This window comes from Catharus ustulatus, chromosome 16 (assembly GCF_009819885.2).
Source record: "Catharus ustulatus isolate bCatUst1 chromosome 16, bCatUst1.pri.v2, whole genome shotgun sequence".
NCBI classification, from domain to species: Eukaryota; Metazoa; Chordata; class Aves; order Passeriformes; family Turdidae; genus Catharus; species Catharus ustulatus.
In genome coordinates this window covers 12,403,804-12,422,556 of record NC_046236.1, presented here as the reverse complement: position 1 = coordinate 12,422,556, position 18,753 = coordinate 12,403,804, and the positions used below count along the sequence as shown (strand labels likewise).

The window sequence follows — 18,753 nt, the reverse complement described above, 5'->3', positions numbered from 1 at the left end:
TTTTCTGACATCTGCTTGTAGCATTTATGGAACTGTTTTGTGGAGATGGAGAAATATTGTTTAGATTCACTTTACTGGGGTTTCTGCTGAGTCACACTTCTAACTGCTAAGAGTTGGGAGGAAGAAACATTGGCTATTATGCTCGTTATGTGAAGTTTTTATTCCTGATGTGTTTTAGAGACACATCTTGAAGCAGATATGCTCTAAAAAATTTTGAGAGGTGCTGTGGGTGTGCATAGGACAGCATTCCTGCTGTTTTTTTATTTTCTTCATGCAGTGTGTGTCTGTCAGTGCTGATGCTGGTGTCCTACTCCTGAATCACTTTGTCCCAGGTCAGGCTCTACATGTGACATCTGTCTCTGGAACAGTCAGAGGAAGGTGCTGATGCCACATGCTCCCCGTGGGTGACCTTACAGTGGTTAATCCACTCCCACAGGATCTGTGGGACCTAAGTTTAGTTCCCTCTCTTGCCTCAGGGAGGGTCAAACCTGCATTTCCATTGAGCACCAGCCAGCAGATAAGTGACTATTCCGGGACTGGAGCAGTCTCTATGCCCTTGACTGAAACTGTTCTGTGGTTTTCTCCACACAAATAATGAAACTTTCCCTGACAACAAACAGCCTCTTGAGAATCTTCGTGTCTCCAGTGGGAGCAGGGAAAGTCAAGACAGCAGTGTGGGGAAATGCACTGGAACTGAGCTCCCAGTGCACTTTTATCCAAGCAGGAATTGTGCAGACCTGCAGCCATTCCTGTGAGATGCTGTGCAGTGGCTGTGGGGTGCAGAAGGGTTAAAGCAGCCCCAGGGCTGGAGCTGAGCAGCTGAGGGAGATCCTGCAGAGCCCAAGCAGGAGAAAGGTCAGAGCTGCGTGGGCTGGGAGCTCTGTGCAGGGCCCAGGGCAGCCAGGGGAGGTGGTGACCCCTGGGGAAGTGGCTGGGGAGATGGTGACCCACAGGGAGATGGTGAGCACTGTCCCACACACAGTGCTGATTAACCATTTCATACACAACAATTATCACTGAGCAGAGACAAACCTGGCATGAAACACCTAGAAATAACAGTGTCCTGCTGGTCTCAGTCATCACAGTGCTCTGGAAAAATCCCCCAAGTTCTTGACTGGGCATAGTGGGGAGCTGACCCTGTCTTTCAGTCGCAGCCAAGATGGGGATGTGTGCAAGGAGTGGTTTGCAAAAGTGTCTGAAGCTGTGAGATGTCGTGGAGGCATCTGCAGTTCAGAGACAGAGCCTTGTAAGTGGGTTTTTCATGCTTCTGTTTGTTAGTGCCGTTCAAATAACCATCGAAAGACTTCTGTTAATGAAGGGATAAACTCTGCAACTAGGAATGAGAGTTGGCTTTTTGTCTGTATGACAGTTACTAAATAGTTATGTCTGGAATTTAAAGCAGCAGTTGGTAAATATATTTGATTTTAGTCTTTTCATGGTATTGTGGAGATACATTCTCTACTTTATGAAGAGGAGTAACAATCAGTGGAGAATCATAAATATTTACATTTTTGGAAAGCTGCTCTTCAGGAGCACTGTTGGATAGTGACAACCATGATACTTGGCTTTGAGTTCCTATTCTGTGACACTCCACTAAATTGCTTCTCACTTTCCTCTCTAATCTTGGTTGCTGTTGGAAGTTACTTTTGTTGTTGTGTGGTTCTGCTAAAGGACTGGAGAGCAGAAAGGTTCAAGTGTTAATAAAACATCCATGCAGTCTTGATAGCTTAAAGTATGCAGAAAAAGAGATCAGTCTAGTGATGTGGAGGCTCATGTGAGTAACTCTGGAAGCAGAATTTCACTTTTTGAGATTTTAAAATTTTATTTAATTTTCATATATCTAGAACTGAATATTAACATAATGAGAAAAGAAATCCAATATAACCCACAGATTTTTCCTTGTGAATGCGATGGTACTTGAGATGCTCAGTCACCACTAGCAGATCTATCCATTACTAAAATGGGGCTCACTATTGAGAAATAAATATTGGCCATTGGAAGCTATTTACTGCAGGTGAAGTTCGAGTCAAGACTGAAGTTTCAAATTTCTTTAACCTCATGTGTTTGGCTTGTTGCCATGAGTATGAAATCAGGTTTCTGTAAAAACTGCAAAATGTGAAAAGAATCAGCTCAGTAATCCTGAATTGAATTTGAGAACTAGATCACTTTGCTTCCAGGTTTCTTTTCCAGTATTAGAGTAGCAAAACTTACCTGTCACACATTGCTTAGCAAAAATAGTTCAAAAAGTAAGCTGATTCAGAGGGAAAACTGGATCTGCTTTCCTGGTGGCTTGGAATCTATGCAATGCTCTTCAGTCCTGCAATGCTCTTCTGATCTCCCTAATGCTTGAGAAAGCTGGGATGTCCTTTTTGGTGTCAGAAACCCAGATGCAAAGAAAAAGATGGAAGATTATGGTTTCAGGCATGGTGTTACTTTTAAAACTACAGCTATGATGATCACACATTAGTTCCCAGACACTTTCCTTAATTCCCAGACACTTTTCATGCTCTCACTCATGTTTACTTTCATTATCTGTTGGTAGCACTGCTTGTTGCCATTAGCTGTTGCCGCTAATACTTTTTCCACCTGGGGAAATATTTTGTGGCTAAGTTGCTTACAGAAGCATGCTCTATCTTATTTCTGTTGGAGATGTTGCAATAAACAATGTTTATGATTCTCTCCTGAGTTCAGTCTCACCAGAACAGTGTCAAAAAAATAATCTTCAACTACCTTCAAGTCCTTGTTCTTTTACACTTTAATCTTTTTATCACTGACTTTCTTATCTGAATCATTCTTTAGGGCTGCAGGGTTCTGGTTGACGCACGGGACAAACTGGGGATCCCTTGGCAGTACACAGAGAATGAGAAGCATGGAATGTTTCTGATGGCCTTTGAGAACAAAGCTGGAATGCCCATCGAGCCTGCCACCTTCCAGCTCTATGTCCCTGCCCTGGGTGCGCTCTGGAGGGATTCAGGAATCAAGGAAGCCTTCAGCCGTCGGAGCGAGTATCAACTGGTGAGTACGGTGGGAGGAGAAAAGTGCTGCTCTATAAATCTCTCTTCAGCTGAAAGACAGCTTGCTACGTGCAAGATGGAGCCACCCTGTTAGCTGTTTGTAGGAGTGCTGTAAATCTGAGCGCTCCAGCAGCAGAAACAAGTGGTAATTGGAGCCAAACTTGAAAAACTACATGGCAGTAAGAGGGAGTGGAAAAGTGCACATGACTGGATAAACTGGAAGAGCAAGAGGAACCAAAAAAGGCAGGAATTGGTTGAACTAAAAATATTTTAGCAGCTCAGTAGGTCTGTTCATAGTAGGTCACTGATGAAGGCACACTTAATTTGTAACTTTCCAGTCCTGCCAGCTTGCACTGTATTGATACTGGCAGAGTCTTCCTGCATGCAGCTCTTTTGAAGTGAATGCAACACCCATTCCGGCTGCTGCTCCCTGACTGTTTCTTTTCATCCTGACGTCTGCAAGTGAAACTTGGATAAGCAGCTGAAAGATGACAGTGAGCATAAAAATGTGCTCTCTTCCCTGCTTTCTTGTTGTTAGGTCTTCATGCTCTTGTGCCAAAATAGCTGCACTTCTGGTATGGGATATGTTTCTGACAGCTGTTCATAATCCACTCCTTTTTCTTCATATGCACAAAATGGAGAGGATTTTTTTCCTTCTCTTTTTCTTCCCTGTTCTGTGGAACAAGGTACTGATCCAAACAACCTGGTACCACAATTGCCATGTTACCATTGTTTTATTAGAGGGGTTAAAGGACAGAAACATGGCTTTGCAAAGTCTCCTTTAGATTCTTTTACAAAGGAAGTTGGTACAGCTGAAGGAGAAGGAGAACTAGAGAAATTCAGTAGTGAAATTCTGGTTGTTCCCTCATGCTGCTCCTCTGTGTGGGTTCCCTGGTGTCTGGTACTGTAGTTAAACTCATGCTGCAGCCCTTAGGTACTCATCTGTCTCCACTAATAAGATGCCTCTTTGAGTCTTGTTGTTGCATATCTTTGAAATCTGTCTCTGAAGTATCATGAGACTGCCAAATAGGTAAAGAATAAATGAAATGGCAAAGTAAAGCTGTCACAGGATGATTGGCTAGACCTCACTTCCTTAGGCTAAAAATGAAACAATTTCCATGTTACAGCACTGGGGGTGGGGGAAAGGATGTGCAGGGGGAGAGAGGATGGATTAATTGTTCTATTATTCCTAGCATCTGTAGACTTTGCTGTTCTAAGCATTGTTCAAATGTGGAATAAAAAGATGGTTCGTGCCATGGGGAACTTGAACTTGCCACGAAACAACTGCTAAGAGAATCCAGTATAGTAAGCAATAGTTGCATCAGCAGCCTGTTAAGACTGTTTGTTTTTTCCTTGGGAAATGCTATGGTCAAGCATGGATTTTGTTTGTAGAGGGAGATTCAGATGGGGATCATGTGGGAGGTTCATTCCTATACTGGTTAGCAATAAAGTAGTATCAAACTGGGGGGAAGAAAAGTCCCATTTGTTGAATAAATAGCGTTCCAAAAGTAGTAGGCCTACCTCTGCATTCCCTGGCTTAGAGGATTAAACAGGAAATACCAAAAAAATAAAAAAGCCCCACAGGAACAAAGCAGAGAGGCATGCAAGTGATCATTTGATATGCTGTCATATCCAACATTGTGCTGCAGTTCCACAGTGCATCCTTTTGGATGCCATTGGTGTAACCTGGGTAACCTTACTGGGGCACCTGGAACTGCTGCAGGCACCAGGGCTGTTCCCTGTCAGTGCTGCAGCCATTTGTGTCACAAAAACTCTGTAACTCCATCCCAGTCCTGCACCTGTGGCACTGACAACATGAAAATCTGGGTGCTGTTATTTTATTGTGCAGGCTGCATCACCAGGGGATTAGGAAGTGCCTCACTTGTAACTAAAAAAAAAAAAAGCACTTGGCTGCATAAAAGGTTTTTTAATGTAGTACATTGATCTCAAGGATACAGATTATTTACACCTTAATACTTTGAATAAGTTTCTGTGTCTTGCTTCTAAATTCAGCAGAAGTCTGATTCCCTGAGTATATGGGAGTAAGCAACTGTACAATTCCTTTTAAAAAAATTTAAACTACATAATGTTTTAAAGAAAGAGGTGGTTTAAGGAGATGCCTAATTTGTAATTGCATATGATATGTATAAACCCATACCTTCATTTAGTTTAAACCTTTGCTGGATATAGACTTGTGTAAATAAATAGAAGCCAGATATAGTGGACTCTGAGAAAATAAATCTTTTCTGAACTGATTTTAACTCAGGCTAAAGAAAACCTCTGCATCAGCACTCTCTTTCTTCCCTAGTATAAGCGAGCTATTAAATGGAATATGCTTGGTTTAAACTGAATTTATTATCTTTAAAATAGTTCTTAAATCATCACCAAAATTTTGCAGCTTTACATTACTGTGATCTTTCTGAATGTGCCTTGACACTGTTTGAAAAAAACAACCCCACTCAGCACTGGCAATTCCTTCACCCTTGTCTTGCAGTCAGCTGAACACAAGTGCTTTTTTTAATCATCGTTTTTATTTTGGCTTCCAAGCTGTAGGATTATTGGTCTGCTCTTGAATGTTTTGTTTCTCCAGGAAGTTGTGTGACTGTTAAAAAGGAAAACACATTGGTTGGTTGACTAGAGCTGAAAATTGCAGTGTGCAGGTGCCTTGCTATGGTCTGCAGTGCCCAGCTCAGTGACTGACTCAGCAGTAACGAACTTGCTGGGAGAAAACAGCTCTGACCATAACCCTGTGCAATCTAAAAGCTGCTTCTCTGGCACCACAGAAGCTGCCTCTGGGCATTTGAGTGTTTTCTGCTTCATACTCGGTGCCTACAAGTGCTGGTTGTAAATCCCCGTCTGGGTCTTTGAGCGTTTCAGAAGTGAGTGGGTGGATTCTACAATAGCAGGCTGCTTTTTTTGCTTTTGTCTTCCCAGCCTTTCTTAAAGCAGACGAACCAATTTTGCTTTCTTTTCACAAACATCAGCTCTTCCCCTGCCCCAGCCAGTCCCCACCAACCCAAGTTCCTCTGTTCCTTGTATGGGAGCCAAGTAGTTTGGGGACAAAAGCTTCATTGTATGTTTGCTTCCATTGTCATGTCTGTCCTTGTTTTTTAACTACTGGAATAGGAATTCCTTTGTAATCAGAATGGGATTCTTCTCCCTTCTCCCCTGCCCTCATTATCCCCCCACCCCATTTTCTGTCTGTGTGTTAGAAAGGAACACATTGGAGTCTCCAAATGTCCTGCAATGTTTGTTCCTTGGAGGGTGGTTTGGGCAGGGGGCTTCAAATCCCCCAGTCCCAGCAGGGGGAGACAAATCCCACTGGGAATGGTTCCTGGAGAGGGGCAGTGGGATTTCCAGCAGGATTTGGCTGTGAGGGTGGAGCTTCTTCAGCTTGACCCTAACGACAGGTGCTTGGGTGCATTTGGGAGTTTGGGTGTCTGTATCTGTGGGCTCTTTATCACCCATAAATGACATTTCCTTTTATGCTATAAATGTGGAGAGCGAGGCCAAGATAGGAATTCCTTTGGTCATGTTTCTGTTTTGTTTTGTAGTTTGGGGTTTTTTTGGTTTTTTCCATCCTCTCAGGTCTCTACTATGAGATTGTGAGAATCTATTCACTTCTCCTTTAATATGTCCAGAACAAAAAGTCTGACACAAGGTTAGGTACCCTTTTGATTTCTTGCAGCTTGGCATGCTTGATGTCATTGTGAGTAAAGATGGGACAAACAGGGCTTGTCAGGGGAAAAAATTACATTTTTGTCACGGAAAAAACAGATGGATGGTGATGAGCAGATTTGCCAAGGCCATCATGTGGCTTTTTCAGTTCTTAGAGCAAAATTGACATTGTTGATAATAAGAATATGTTCATGATCCATCACCAGAATATCAATTGAAATCGTTGTTATTGATGCCTTAATATTATTACTGATGTTACATACACTGTTAAAAGACTTTCTGGTGTTTTAATAGCTCTTTTTTTAAAGAAAAAATGAATGTCAGCATTAATGGGAAGTTGTGGTTCCTGAGAGGGAAGTAAGACTCTTGCAAATATAGACAAAAACCTTAGTACTGTGTCCACAGCTATTTTTAGATGTGTGCACAGGGAATTGTATGGAACGCTTCCATTAATACTTCAAATACTGAGAGCCTCTGAAGCCTTGGATGTGGGAAGACTCTGGAAAATGTTTTAAAGACCCTAACTTTTATATTCATTCACCATTCTTTGGGCAAGAGGTGAGGGGGAATTGGGGGATATTTGCAATAGGACATGGGTCAGTCCTGGGAGAATTAACTATGGGGTTTGTTGTTTTTCCTTTAAGCAGACCCAGGAATTGGTGAAATTCTGCTGCCAGGACAGGCAGTGTGCTGGATCACTGCAGAGGAAACAACCTGCTCCTTGGGGTAGGAGAGCTTTGTTGCTGCATTCTCCCCATGCAAGGAGCTGATGGCTTCAAAGCCTCAAGAGCAGTCAGCTGTGTGTTCTGGCCAGTGTGCAGGGGAGGCACCAGTTATTCACACTAATTCTTGGTTCAGAGCAGACAAACTGTGGCTTAAGTGTCTTTATTTTTGTACAGAAATGCTCAGTACAGCAGTGATGTAATCAGGAGTTGGGCACTGGGAGATTCTGTGGCTGCATTTGGCTGAAGCCAAGTGAATTGAGAGATGGGGCAGCAGAAAACTGACTTAATGTGAGAAGCAGGTGACTTTTGAAGTGACATATTCAATGAAATCTACAGCAATGGGCTGTGCTTTGTCAGAATTCTTCAGTACACTTTGAGATTTCCTGAATCCTGAAGTACAAAGTTTCCAACTGATTATTTCTCTTTAAGATGCAATGGCAGAGTAGAGCCAGCCCTAAAAGTGTGTTTTAATGTTTCTAGGCAATTTGCTCTTTCAGCACACATGGCAGAGCCCAGAAATGCAGGGATACTTGTGCCTGGCATTGCTGTAAAACACTTTGCACTTGAGGAAATACCGAGTGTCAAATCAAGCCCAGCTTATACAATTGGCTGTAACACAAAAATGAGCTTTTCTCTTTGCAAACTACTGTTTGAATATGAGCTTACACAAGAGACTGTGAATGTTGCCTATTCTGCAAGAGTGATTTTTTTTTTTTCTCAGAGCTGTGAAACTCTCATATTTCATCAGTGAAATCCATTGAGGCTTGACCAATGCTGGTGAGATGTACAAAGGCAATAACCACACTGTTCAAAGTGCCAGCCTGGGAAATCTTGTTACCATTTAATGCATGTAATTGGGACTAGGCAGCAACTGCCAAATTACTTTTGAGCTCTGCATGGGTATTTCCTAGCTTGCAGAACTCCTGTGAAACTAAATTATTTCTGGGAAGTTACGTGGTTTTTTGTTTTCTTTTCTAGATCTGGATGGGACATACCACTCTAACCCACAAAATTTTTTACAAAACAAGGGATTGACAGTAGAGCTACAAAGCAGAAACTCATGTTTGCTGTTGCTAAGCCTTAATTTTTTGTATTTGCACACTATTAGTGCTGAAAGTCAAGTACATCTGTGTCTAACAATATTATATTATTTCTTTTTGAAGCTAATTGTGAAGCTGTGGATGGTGAATTGGCTTGTCTGAATCATAGCTAGTACATGTAAGGAATGATAATGCTGTATTTTATATATATAACACAGTAATAGTCAATTATAATCTAGTTTTGTTGTGTTAGAATTCTGAAAGAGTGGCCTTATCTGACACAAAATGTGATATTAGCCCAAAAGATCACTGACTTGCAGACTTTAACAAAAGATCAAACTTGCTCTGGACTCATTTGGAAGGGAGAGTTATGAAGATGTTTCTTAGTTCAATATCTGAGCAAGGTTTTGGGCCAGTGTCATGGCATTTAAGTGCTGGAGATCCAGCTTCAAACTCAAGTTGTGTTTCCAATCCCAAGACCTCCAAAGTTTATGGTCAGGTTATGGAGTCTGACTCATCTTTGTACAGCAGAAGTTAATTGCTTGCTTAAGTGTTACATTGCAAAGTGTGGTGGCTGCTCTGCAGCAGGAAGGATTAGCAGCTGGAGTCCCTGGCTTCTAATCCTGTCTCTAGGACCAAATAGGAAAATTTTTTTTCAGAGCAAGATCTCAAGTAAGAACCCTCAAACAGAAGTGGCATTTTTTTAAAGGAGGTGAAAGTTAGTGAGCTGTGGGTTAGGTTGTATTAAAAATTGAAAGATAGCAAAGCAAAATGCAGCTGGAAACCTTCACAGAAAATTCTGTGGGCACTGGATAAGGCTGTAGAGTTTGTCAGTTTGCATCTGCAGAAGTTCAGCCCTCAGTCTTATATTTGAAATATTCTAAAAATAAATGTTTAAATGAGATATGTTAATGGGCCTGCTGCCACCAGAGAGCTCCTGGAGCAGTGTGGGGTTTGGCTGTGATGGTTTGTCTTGACAGTCAGGGATTCATCCTGAGGACTGAGCAGGAGGCAGAGCTGGAGATGTTGGCTGTCACCCACAGCAAGGAATGCTGCACTTGGTACTCTCAGTTTTGTGTGAAGTGCCTTTGAACGAGAGGTGAGAAGAACTTGCATTTAGAGTAGGCTGGAGTCACAACCATTTAGGGAATCACTGCAAATCATTTTGAATTCTAGCAAAATCTGCTCTTGCCAAATCTTTTTCCAGTGATGAGCTGTTCTCTGAGGCAGAACCAACCTAAGAAAGCTGGGATGGGTAAAACAGTTACTAACCATTCTTAAATACCTTCTGCTGTTGGAGAGAAATGAGAAGAACCAGTAAGGTCATGAATGATGACTTTTTTAAAACAATGCAAGTGGAAAAGTCTTGGAGAACAGCAGTTTGGGGCTGTACCTACCTGAAGCCTCAACCAAGCATTGAGTGCTAAGTGCTCTGTGGAAGAACAGAAGGATTCTTGCCATGAATTTCTCCTGACCTTAGCTTATGACAAAGTGCAACAGCTGGGTGAAATGTAGCCTGCATGGAATTGGGAGGATAAGTTGGAAAGTCATGAGCAGATCATACATAATAAATAAGTGGATAACAAGAAATTGATATGCCTACCATATGGGAGCTGAGATGGATCTGAATAAAATAAGCTGTGCTACTGACTGTCCTGCTATTCTGTACAGCGAATTCCCAACACTTTACACTTTTTTAATTTTTACATTATTTAAAGATCAAAAACTTTGGGCAAAATCACCTCCAAAGTCTGTAATATGTGCAATTAATGCACTTCATTAATGCTCTGCTCTCTGTGGGTACCAAAAGGCTGAAATTCAGACTTAGTGTGGACCTACTTTAATTACAGATTCTGAAGGCAGATTAAAAAGTCTGGTACTATGTAAGGCTTACTGTAGGAGCTTTTTGCTACTGGCCCTTGGAAGCCAGTACATCTTGACTGTGTTTTTGGTGTGGCTGAGATAAATGAAACAACTTCATATTTACAGCTCCCATGGTGAAAATTCATTGCAAGCGTTTGCCTCTTGCCTAATGATCACCATTTTCTTGGTTGAAAGATTTCTTTTTCCTTATGTGTATTTTACTAAGTACAGACATTTTTTGTTTTTACCTCTTAGTGACTGGGCTCCTTAGAGAATTTTCTGCGTGTCCCAAAAGGTTTTTTACTCGCCCTTATCACTCTGTGTGCATATGGAAGTGGTTATTGTTTGCTGTCTTACCTTCAACAACAGCACTGAAACACTAAATCTAATGTTCTTAGGCTGGAAAGGCCCTTTTGGCTCTCAGCTCTTGAGAATAAATGCCACCTTGGTTCTGGAAAGAAGCTTTAGTTTTATAATGCATAAAATAATTAGAAAAAATACTCTGTATGTTTGTCTTTGCAGAATTGTTGTTCTAAGCCCTAATTAGTGCTACTCTAAATCTTGCAGGACTGTATTGAATATGAGGATTTGTTCAGAGCAAGTACAGCTGTAATTAATCTTTGCATTCCCATCAAGAAATGCTGGCACATGCTGTGAGAAACAAGGAAGGAAACTTTCAGTTCAGGCTGTCTGAGCCAGTACCCAACTGCAGCTACAAACCACTGGAGTAATCTCTTTATCCCTTTCTGGTGTGCAGGAAAGGTCTGGGCAGAGACAAATCCACCCAGTGAGCAGCCTTTAGCTTTGATTATGCTGTTTAATTTCATACTCAGAAAGTTTCTAATAGACCTCAATCATTCAGGAGACTTTAAAATTGGCAACTGCTATCACCTTAGAGAATCCCAGTAATGAAAATGTATTCCAGAAGTCTGAGAAATGCACATTTGAAGGTGCACCCTTTGAATGACAAAGGGAGTCTAATGAAGAGTTCTTTCTGAAATTTGGTGGAAGCAGGAGAGAACTCATATATTCAGTAATGATCAACTATGTAAGTTAAAACCATGGTAGCACAAGCACAACTTTTATTTGAGTTGCTACAAAAATACTTCATTATGCAGAGACATAGATGTTAATGTTTATCTGCCTGAAAACAAAGAATATTGTTTCTAGTGGAAGGGCTCCACTTGTCAGACTGGTTTCATCCATTCAGTCTCAAAGATACAATTGAAAAGGAGACTTTTATATTTGTGTTCCCATGATATGTAGAGTTCAAAGTTTTTGGTGTATTAAAGCTACATGCACTACTTGAAGATCCAGCTAGGGCTGCTTAACTGTGTGAAGGAAAAGAGAGAGCTCCTGCTCCTTGCTGTGTGCTGTATTGGCAGTTTTCTGACCCTGTGGTTGGTTTCAGGAAACTGGGGAGAAAAAACAGGCACTGCCCAAGAAGAGGTGACTGGTTTTGTTAAGCCTGTCCTCCCTGACATGGCTCTCTCTGCTCAGAACAGCAGTGCTGACAGTGCATTTCAGAAAGTTCCAGTTTTACAAGTCAGCCTTTTGTACCTCATTTAGAAGTTCTTTGTAGTGATTCAGCTTTCTTTGGGTACCCATTCAGCTTTTTGTTGGTACCAAAATTTGCACTTTTCACCTGGAACTGGGACAGCAAGCAAGGGTGTTTGCAGTGCCTTTAAAAATGTTCTAAAAGTTTCCCTTGAGAAAAAACAGTAAGAGGTTAAGGCTTAGATTTTTCAAAGGGGCCACTGAATTTAATAGGATAATGAGTAATGAATGCTTTCAGGCTTTCCTGAATATCCTAGTTTATCGTAAATTATGTAGGATCAAGAACAAGTAACACAAACAGATGAACAAATAAGCAAAACATTAAAAACTAGGTCTGTTTTTACAAGTAAGTTTTATTGCCATGTGTTCTGCATTTTTATACTTAGCAGATATTTGTTGTTCTTTACTTATCACAATGACAGTGAATGTATAATGAGCCCATGTTCTTTGAAAGATGAGACCTGACAGACAGCTGAAGAAGAAAATGCAGGTAGGATGGTTAGGCAGCATTTAGTGGTGATGTTATACCCTTGCTACCCATCCAAATCCTGACCTTTTTGCAATGACTTCTCAAAACTATTGTAATGTCTTTAACCTACTTTTCTTCTGTTTCTCCCCCTGCTCCTGCTGTCTCTCAAACAAGCCTGGTTTGCCTTAAAACATGGGAGTTTCACTGAATGCAAATCACTCTTGGCTTCAGCTTACTGTGGGCTGTAGCTCTGGACAGACTAATCCTGGTGAGCAATAGGAAGTGGTGGTTTGGGGAGTTCTGCTTTGCATTGTGCTCTTGCTTATGTTGGGTGGGTGTTTTGGAAGCTGCTCTTAGAGAAGGGGCAGATGCAGCCTGGGGGGTGACAGCACAGCTGGGGAAGGAACAAGCCATGGGCATCACAGGTGGGCACAAATTGCCTTAACCTGGTGCTTGCCAAGGAGTGATGACCTTGTCTTTATCTCACTGTTCCTTCTCCCAAGTTCCTTTCCTGATGCTAAAATAAGATGCCTGTATCCCTGTAGCTCAGAGTAGTTTTTTCAGTGTTTGTGTTGTGAGTTACTGGAGTATCTCAAGTGTTCACAGACTGTTCAAATCCAGGCTATGTTTCACAGATACTGAGTGTGGAGGAGGAGGAGGTGAGCAGAGGAAGGGAAGAAACAGGGTTTGACTTTTGACTTCTGGGTTCATGTGCAATGGTAGCTGTGCAAGGGAAGGGTTCCACAGATCAGATGACTTAAGATGCATCTGAATGTGATGCTGTTCCAGGAAATATCTCAGTTCTCCAAAGTGCCACAAACCAACCAGCTGATAAGCAGACACTAGTGGAGAGAGCAGAGCTGTTGAGTGCTTTTTCCAAAGGAGAAGGGTAAGGTAGGCTCAGTGTTTCACTTCTCCTTTCTCAGCTGGAAAAACTTCTGTCACAAAGGCAGAAGGCAGCATGGTCCCCACCTTTCAGTAGTTTGCAGCTACACCTAAAGCAACTCTGAGGAGTAAACCTGTTTGGCCCTGTTATTGACTTAGGATTTGGGGGAGGGCAGGAAAACTTCTTGGAAACATCATGCAAGATTTTCTGTTTGAGAGAGTGGAAAACATGTTGCTATGAGAAGTAATTTATTGACACCTTTCGAATGTCTCCTCTGTATACAACACAGATTCCTGCAGTCAGACTGTGGCAGACTTGTGCTTCACTTGGCTTTCCTCCTGAACAAACTGTTGCTGTTTGTCCTTAGAAGGTCTGCTCTCCACCCCGCCCCCAAAGCTCTTAATTTGACTTGCTTCCCTTGATACTTGCTTAATTCTACTTTGGAAAACTCGGTAGAATCTCAAACTGAAAAAGCCCTGGTGAATTGATGGAACTCTTTCCCATTTAATTCTACCTCTGAGTTCAAGACTTTGATCCATGTGGTTTCAATCTGGTCAGAGTACAGTAGGGAATCAGTAATGGTGTTAGATGTGGGCAGGAGACAAAAGAGCCACCTACTATATCCTCTCTTTCTGTCTTCTTTCTTCCAGCCCAGCACATGCATTCCTGGTTGCAGGGAGTTCAGCTGGCCATCCACGTGGCTGGACTGCTGCCCTCTCTCCAGTTCAGTAGGATGTGACCGAGGCTTTAATTAGGATTTTTTTTAAATAGGCTAGTCTGCTCAACAGCTTGGAAAAGTTTGTTAAACTCACTTCATTTTCCACTGTGGCTTGATTAATTTATATGTGTAACTGAGGCCTTAAGAATAGCAGTTACCTATTTCTAATCACAGATTAGATTTATTTTCAGACCTGAAAGAGGAAAAAATTCTGAAATTAAATTAAAAGTACTTCAGGTTTCATGAAATCTTCATACTGAATTATCAATAGGGTGTAGGTTTAACTGCAGATTTGGAGACTTCTTCCTCCTCATACCAAAACAGGCATGAGGGAAAGGGAGAGAACATTTAGAATAGCTGATAACCTTGCAAGGTAATGCCTATAAAGATGGTCACAGAGAAAACCTGACTTGATTGTGAATGGAAACTGAAGTTTATTTCAGGTCACCAAAGGTCCTTGGAGGTTCATTCATGTGCTGAAGGGCTGTCAGTGGCACTGGAGCAGGAGAGATGAGGTTGTGGAGAGGGCAGTCACTGCTTGGGTGAAACCCCCTCACAGACCCAAAATACAGCTGGAACTAAAGAAATAAATGTTCTTGGCATGTGACATGAGACAGCTTCATCTGGGGGATTTTCAGGTGTGTGTGAAGGTCAGAGTTGGTAGATACAGGTCTTGATGTAAGTGGGGGACACAAGGTGCTGAGCAACTTCTCAGTGCAGAGATGAGAATTTCCAGTGATTGGAAAGGCACTGGGAAGGCAAGCAGGGTAACAACAGGCAGAAACTGCACCTCAGAGGTCAGAGCTGCTCAATTCTGAGTCTCTTAGAATTAAAAAATACCAAAGTTTTATTGAAAAAGAAGGTTTTTTGTTTCTGGGACAAATAATCTTTGAGCGTCAGATGTGAAGCTGCCTTGAGGAATCCCTCAGACTTGCAAGCCTTGTGTTCTCTGTGGGTGAGCCTGCCAAGCACTGAGGTAATGGGCATGGGGCACAACTTCAGAGTAATGTAAGCAAGCTGGAATTTTTTTCCTGCTGCACTCTATTCTCTACAAATTTGATTTTATAGGAATCAAACTGTTTAATAGCACACCTGAGTGCAGCTAAGACTTAGGTTGCATTTTAGCTGTTTTACCTAAAACCTTGCAATCAGATACTGAGCAGCTTTCTGAGTTTTGCAAGACCATCATTTTAGTCTACCCATCTAAAAATGTCTCAGCTGTATATATACAGACAAAATGAGAAAATCTTACTTAAAGCAAAATTTAAAAGGGTATGAGGGACAAATGACACTTTGCAATCCTTACAGTCATAATTTAATAACAGACAAATTTCAGTCTGACATGTCTGAGCTGATACCTCCCCAGAAAGTGGAGCATTAGGACACTGCAGCAAATCTTTGGTGTGTAAGTGGAGCAGGAAGCATCGTTCTGCAAGATACTCAAGGTTATGTCTCTTGTAAGTGCATCCAAGTTGCTGAGCTTTCCAGCTGGCCACCTGCCATGGAAAAGTCCAAGCTCAACATTCTCTCATGGCTGGTGTTAGCTGCTTTTTCAGCCCACAAGATCTAAGATATTTATTTCCCATCCCTTGATCTGATAAGATTTGAAAGGGAAACTCACTGGTAAACTTGTGATTTAGTCTTGATCAGATAGTCAGTACTGCTGACTAGATTAATTCAGAAGGTACTTTTTCTTTGTCACTGTCTGTTCTAGTTCTGCAGATGTCTTCTGTAAACAAAGCAAATTTCAGGTTTGCATTTTGACCTGCTGGGAACAAAGCATGGGGACAGGATTGTGCATCATTCCAGAGGATGTAAAAAATCCAGTTGTTTCTAAATTCTGTCGTGTCAGTTGAAAATGCCCATTTTTCCCTGGCACTGCCCACTGACAATAAATGGGATAATTTGCTGGTGGTTGGATCCATCCCTCCTTGTGCAGCTCAGGACTTTGTTCTGACTGTGGCAGGAGTGGTGTTTCAGTTGCCTTTGGGCTGTGCCTGGAATGAGAAGCTGAGCCTGGCGCTCGCTCTGCTGCAGGAGAACCTCCGGTGTGGGAGATGAAAGGGCTCTGGCAGCACTTGCAGACAATGAATTCCCTTGGACAGCTGGCAGGGAAACAGGAAGGAATCCTTCCATGGGATGCTTAGGAGTAGGTCTGGCTTCCACTCGTGCCAGGACTGAGCTGGGCTCGCTGCTGATGTTGGATGCAGTTGTTGGACTATTTTTGTTGTTTAAACATAACCGTGATTCTTCCATGTGAATTTGCTCTATATCCCCTTGCATCCACTCCTCCACTCTTGCTAGCTGTTGGTCAGTGAATCCCTTTGGCTGATGTGCAGGTCTGTCTGGTTAAGGATTTTTCCTGATTTATCTTTTTTAAAAGCTAACATTTAGCATGTTTTTGTTACACTTTGTGTTTTGTTGGTGGTCAGTACTGTTTTCTCTGCTGTTTGCACCTGTTTTCCTTCCAACCACTGCAAATCTGTGAAGCAGAAACAGCAGTGATTAAAACAGTAAGTATGAGTAAAGTCAAAATTACAGAGATCTTTTGTTAATGTTTCTTGAAGCTTTTAGTGTAGGATGGAGCCTGCCTTAGTCTATTAACAGAAAATTCCTTTCTTCCTGGAGGCATTGCTGCTGGTGTGCATATTTGAAACAAATGGACAGAATTGTTAACCTAGTCCAAAAGTAATTTATCTCATCTACATCCTGTTGATGTAGAAATACCTAGAATTTCAGGAAAAAAATGTAACTTTAGTTTTCCCTTGCAGCACTTGGGGTAAAGAACTGCTATATTTGATTGCTGGAGAAAGATAACACATGTTAAGAGTTGCCCTTCAGCACAAGAACCCTGCTCCTCTGTGAGTGTTTCTTAGCTGCAAGGCTGGAATTTCAGTCACAGGATTCCACAAATCTTACTACTGATGTGGAAGCTCTGATTAGCATAAAGTTTTTCTGGAGAATTAAATAAATATTTATCACCTATTATTATCTATATGCTGCAAAGCACAGTTAGGCCATGTATCATGTAGGATGAGTTAATATAAACCCGCCCTGACGTGTACAAACAAATTTTTCCATTGCCTGTTTGGACTGAGCTGACAAATAATGAATTTTTGAAATATTTTCTGACCTTAACATCTGATACCTACTGTGTGTGAGTAGGCAAGAGAAAGGAGAGGTAATTTTTAGAAGTATGGAACCATATGGCACTCTTTTTTTATAGTTGGTATGTTTGTAGGGTCCAGATAGCAGCAACTTGGATAAGCACTGGAGTTGCTGGATGGGAGCCAGGAGCTCAGTCTGTTGTTAAGGAGGAAGTTAAATAACACTGCAGAGATTTGATAGCTGGAATTCTGTACAGCTTAAATAAGGAGAAGTGGTTGGTCTCTGCATTGGAGCTGATGATTGAATGAAAAATTAATGTTTGTCTTGTGTCAATAAATTTCGATGCCCAGACAGGATGTAGAATATCTGTGGAACAGAATTGCAGTGTCCAATGGGCATCAGCATTTCAGGGCAATTTAGGTTACTTCAGCATCCTCTGGGGGAATTCTTAACAAGCACAGACTTGCTCACCTCCTAGGAAAATAATACTGAATTCATCAGCTGTCAGAGAGGAGGGAACACATTTCTGGCTGCAGTAAATCCATGCCCTGTTAGCAGAGGCTGAATAGAAGTGCAGAGTTAGAAGTGATCTCTTGAAGGAACCTGTGGGCTTGGGGAGGGGGAGTTGTTTGTTTGTAGTTGTCCCTCAGGAGAATTTTAGCCCTTGGACAGAGGCAGGGTGCAGAGCCTGAGCCTGTTCACTTCCAAAGGATTTGTGTTGTGCTGGCAGGGTGTCAGCCTGCTGCTTGTGTCCAGTACCTCTCACTAAAGAAAGCATTTTCTGTATCATTTTTGGTGGTGAGGTTTTGGTTCTAATTTCAGTACCCAAAAACTTGGCTGATCTAACTCCCAGACATTTTCAAATGCTGGTCTCCTGGTTATTTTATAACCTTGCTCTTCCCTTGGGCCTTTTACTTTTATAAAATGTCTGAAGTGGTGACATTCAGACCCCTTACAGTGATTGACATCCCAGGAAACTTGGAAGGGAGGAGAGCTCAGGGTGTGCAAACAAGAATTTTGCTTTTTGTCTGTATGTGTCTCGAGCAGCCCTCATGGAATGGTTCCTTAAATAAAGGCAGCTTTGGATGAAATTGTGTCAATGCTTTAAATCCATCCCATTTATATATCCAAGATCTCAGAGCTGGGAGATTCCCAAACATCTTTCTAGGGACCCCTGAATTTCCTCTGTTTTTCTCAGCCCTGCTGCTGAATGTTTCACAACTCCTGAGCAGAGGGTGGGTGACCAACACTGGTGTTTTATCTGGATTAGTGTTCTCTCACCTTGCAGATTTTGCTGCAGTTTGTGGCAATTATTTGCAGTATCTATTTCTCTGGGTGTTTTGCTGTAGTGTGGGAATTCTGTTAGACCTGTATTTTGTGTTTCTGTTAGATCTGTATTAGATGCTTCCTTGAAGTACAACATTTCCTTCCTCTGTGGTTTAATCCATCATCTGAAACAAGCTAAGACTGACAGGTCTACCTTAAACTGTGCACTCTAAATTTAGCAGCCAGAGACAGAATGATCAGGAAGGGCTAAATTAATATTATGTCAAAAAGGCCTTGGGACAAGGAAAGGAAAAAAGCCAATTTGGAACAGAGGGTCTCCTTTCAAGTCTTTCAGTTCAGAGCAGAATTTAGAGGAACTGCTTTTCAGCAGGAAAAGTTTGAAATGAGCCAGTATTTTAGGGAACTGGA

At 41.8% G+C, this 18,753-nt stretch overlaps 1 protein-coding gene across 1 annotated transcript in view; it reads left to right on the top strand.

Moving 5' to 3' along the window:
- Positions 1-18,753, top strand: part of GNA12 (G protein subunit alpha 12) — a 40,690-nt gene that overhangs the window by 9,190 nt on the left and 12,747 nt on the right. Inside the window, exon 2 of the mRNA XM_033074111.1 lies at positions 2,800-3,015. Within this exon, the coding sequence (XP_032930002.1) occupies positions 2,800-3,015 (216 nt within the window). The remainder of the gene's footprint in view (positions 1-2,799; positions 3,016-18,753) is intronic.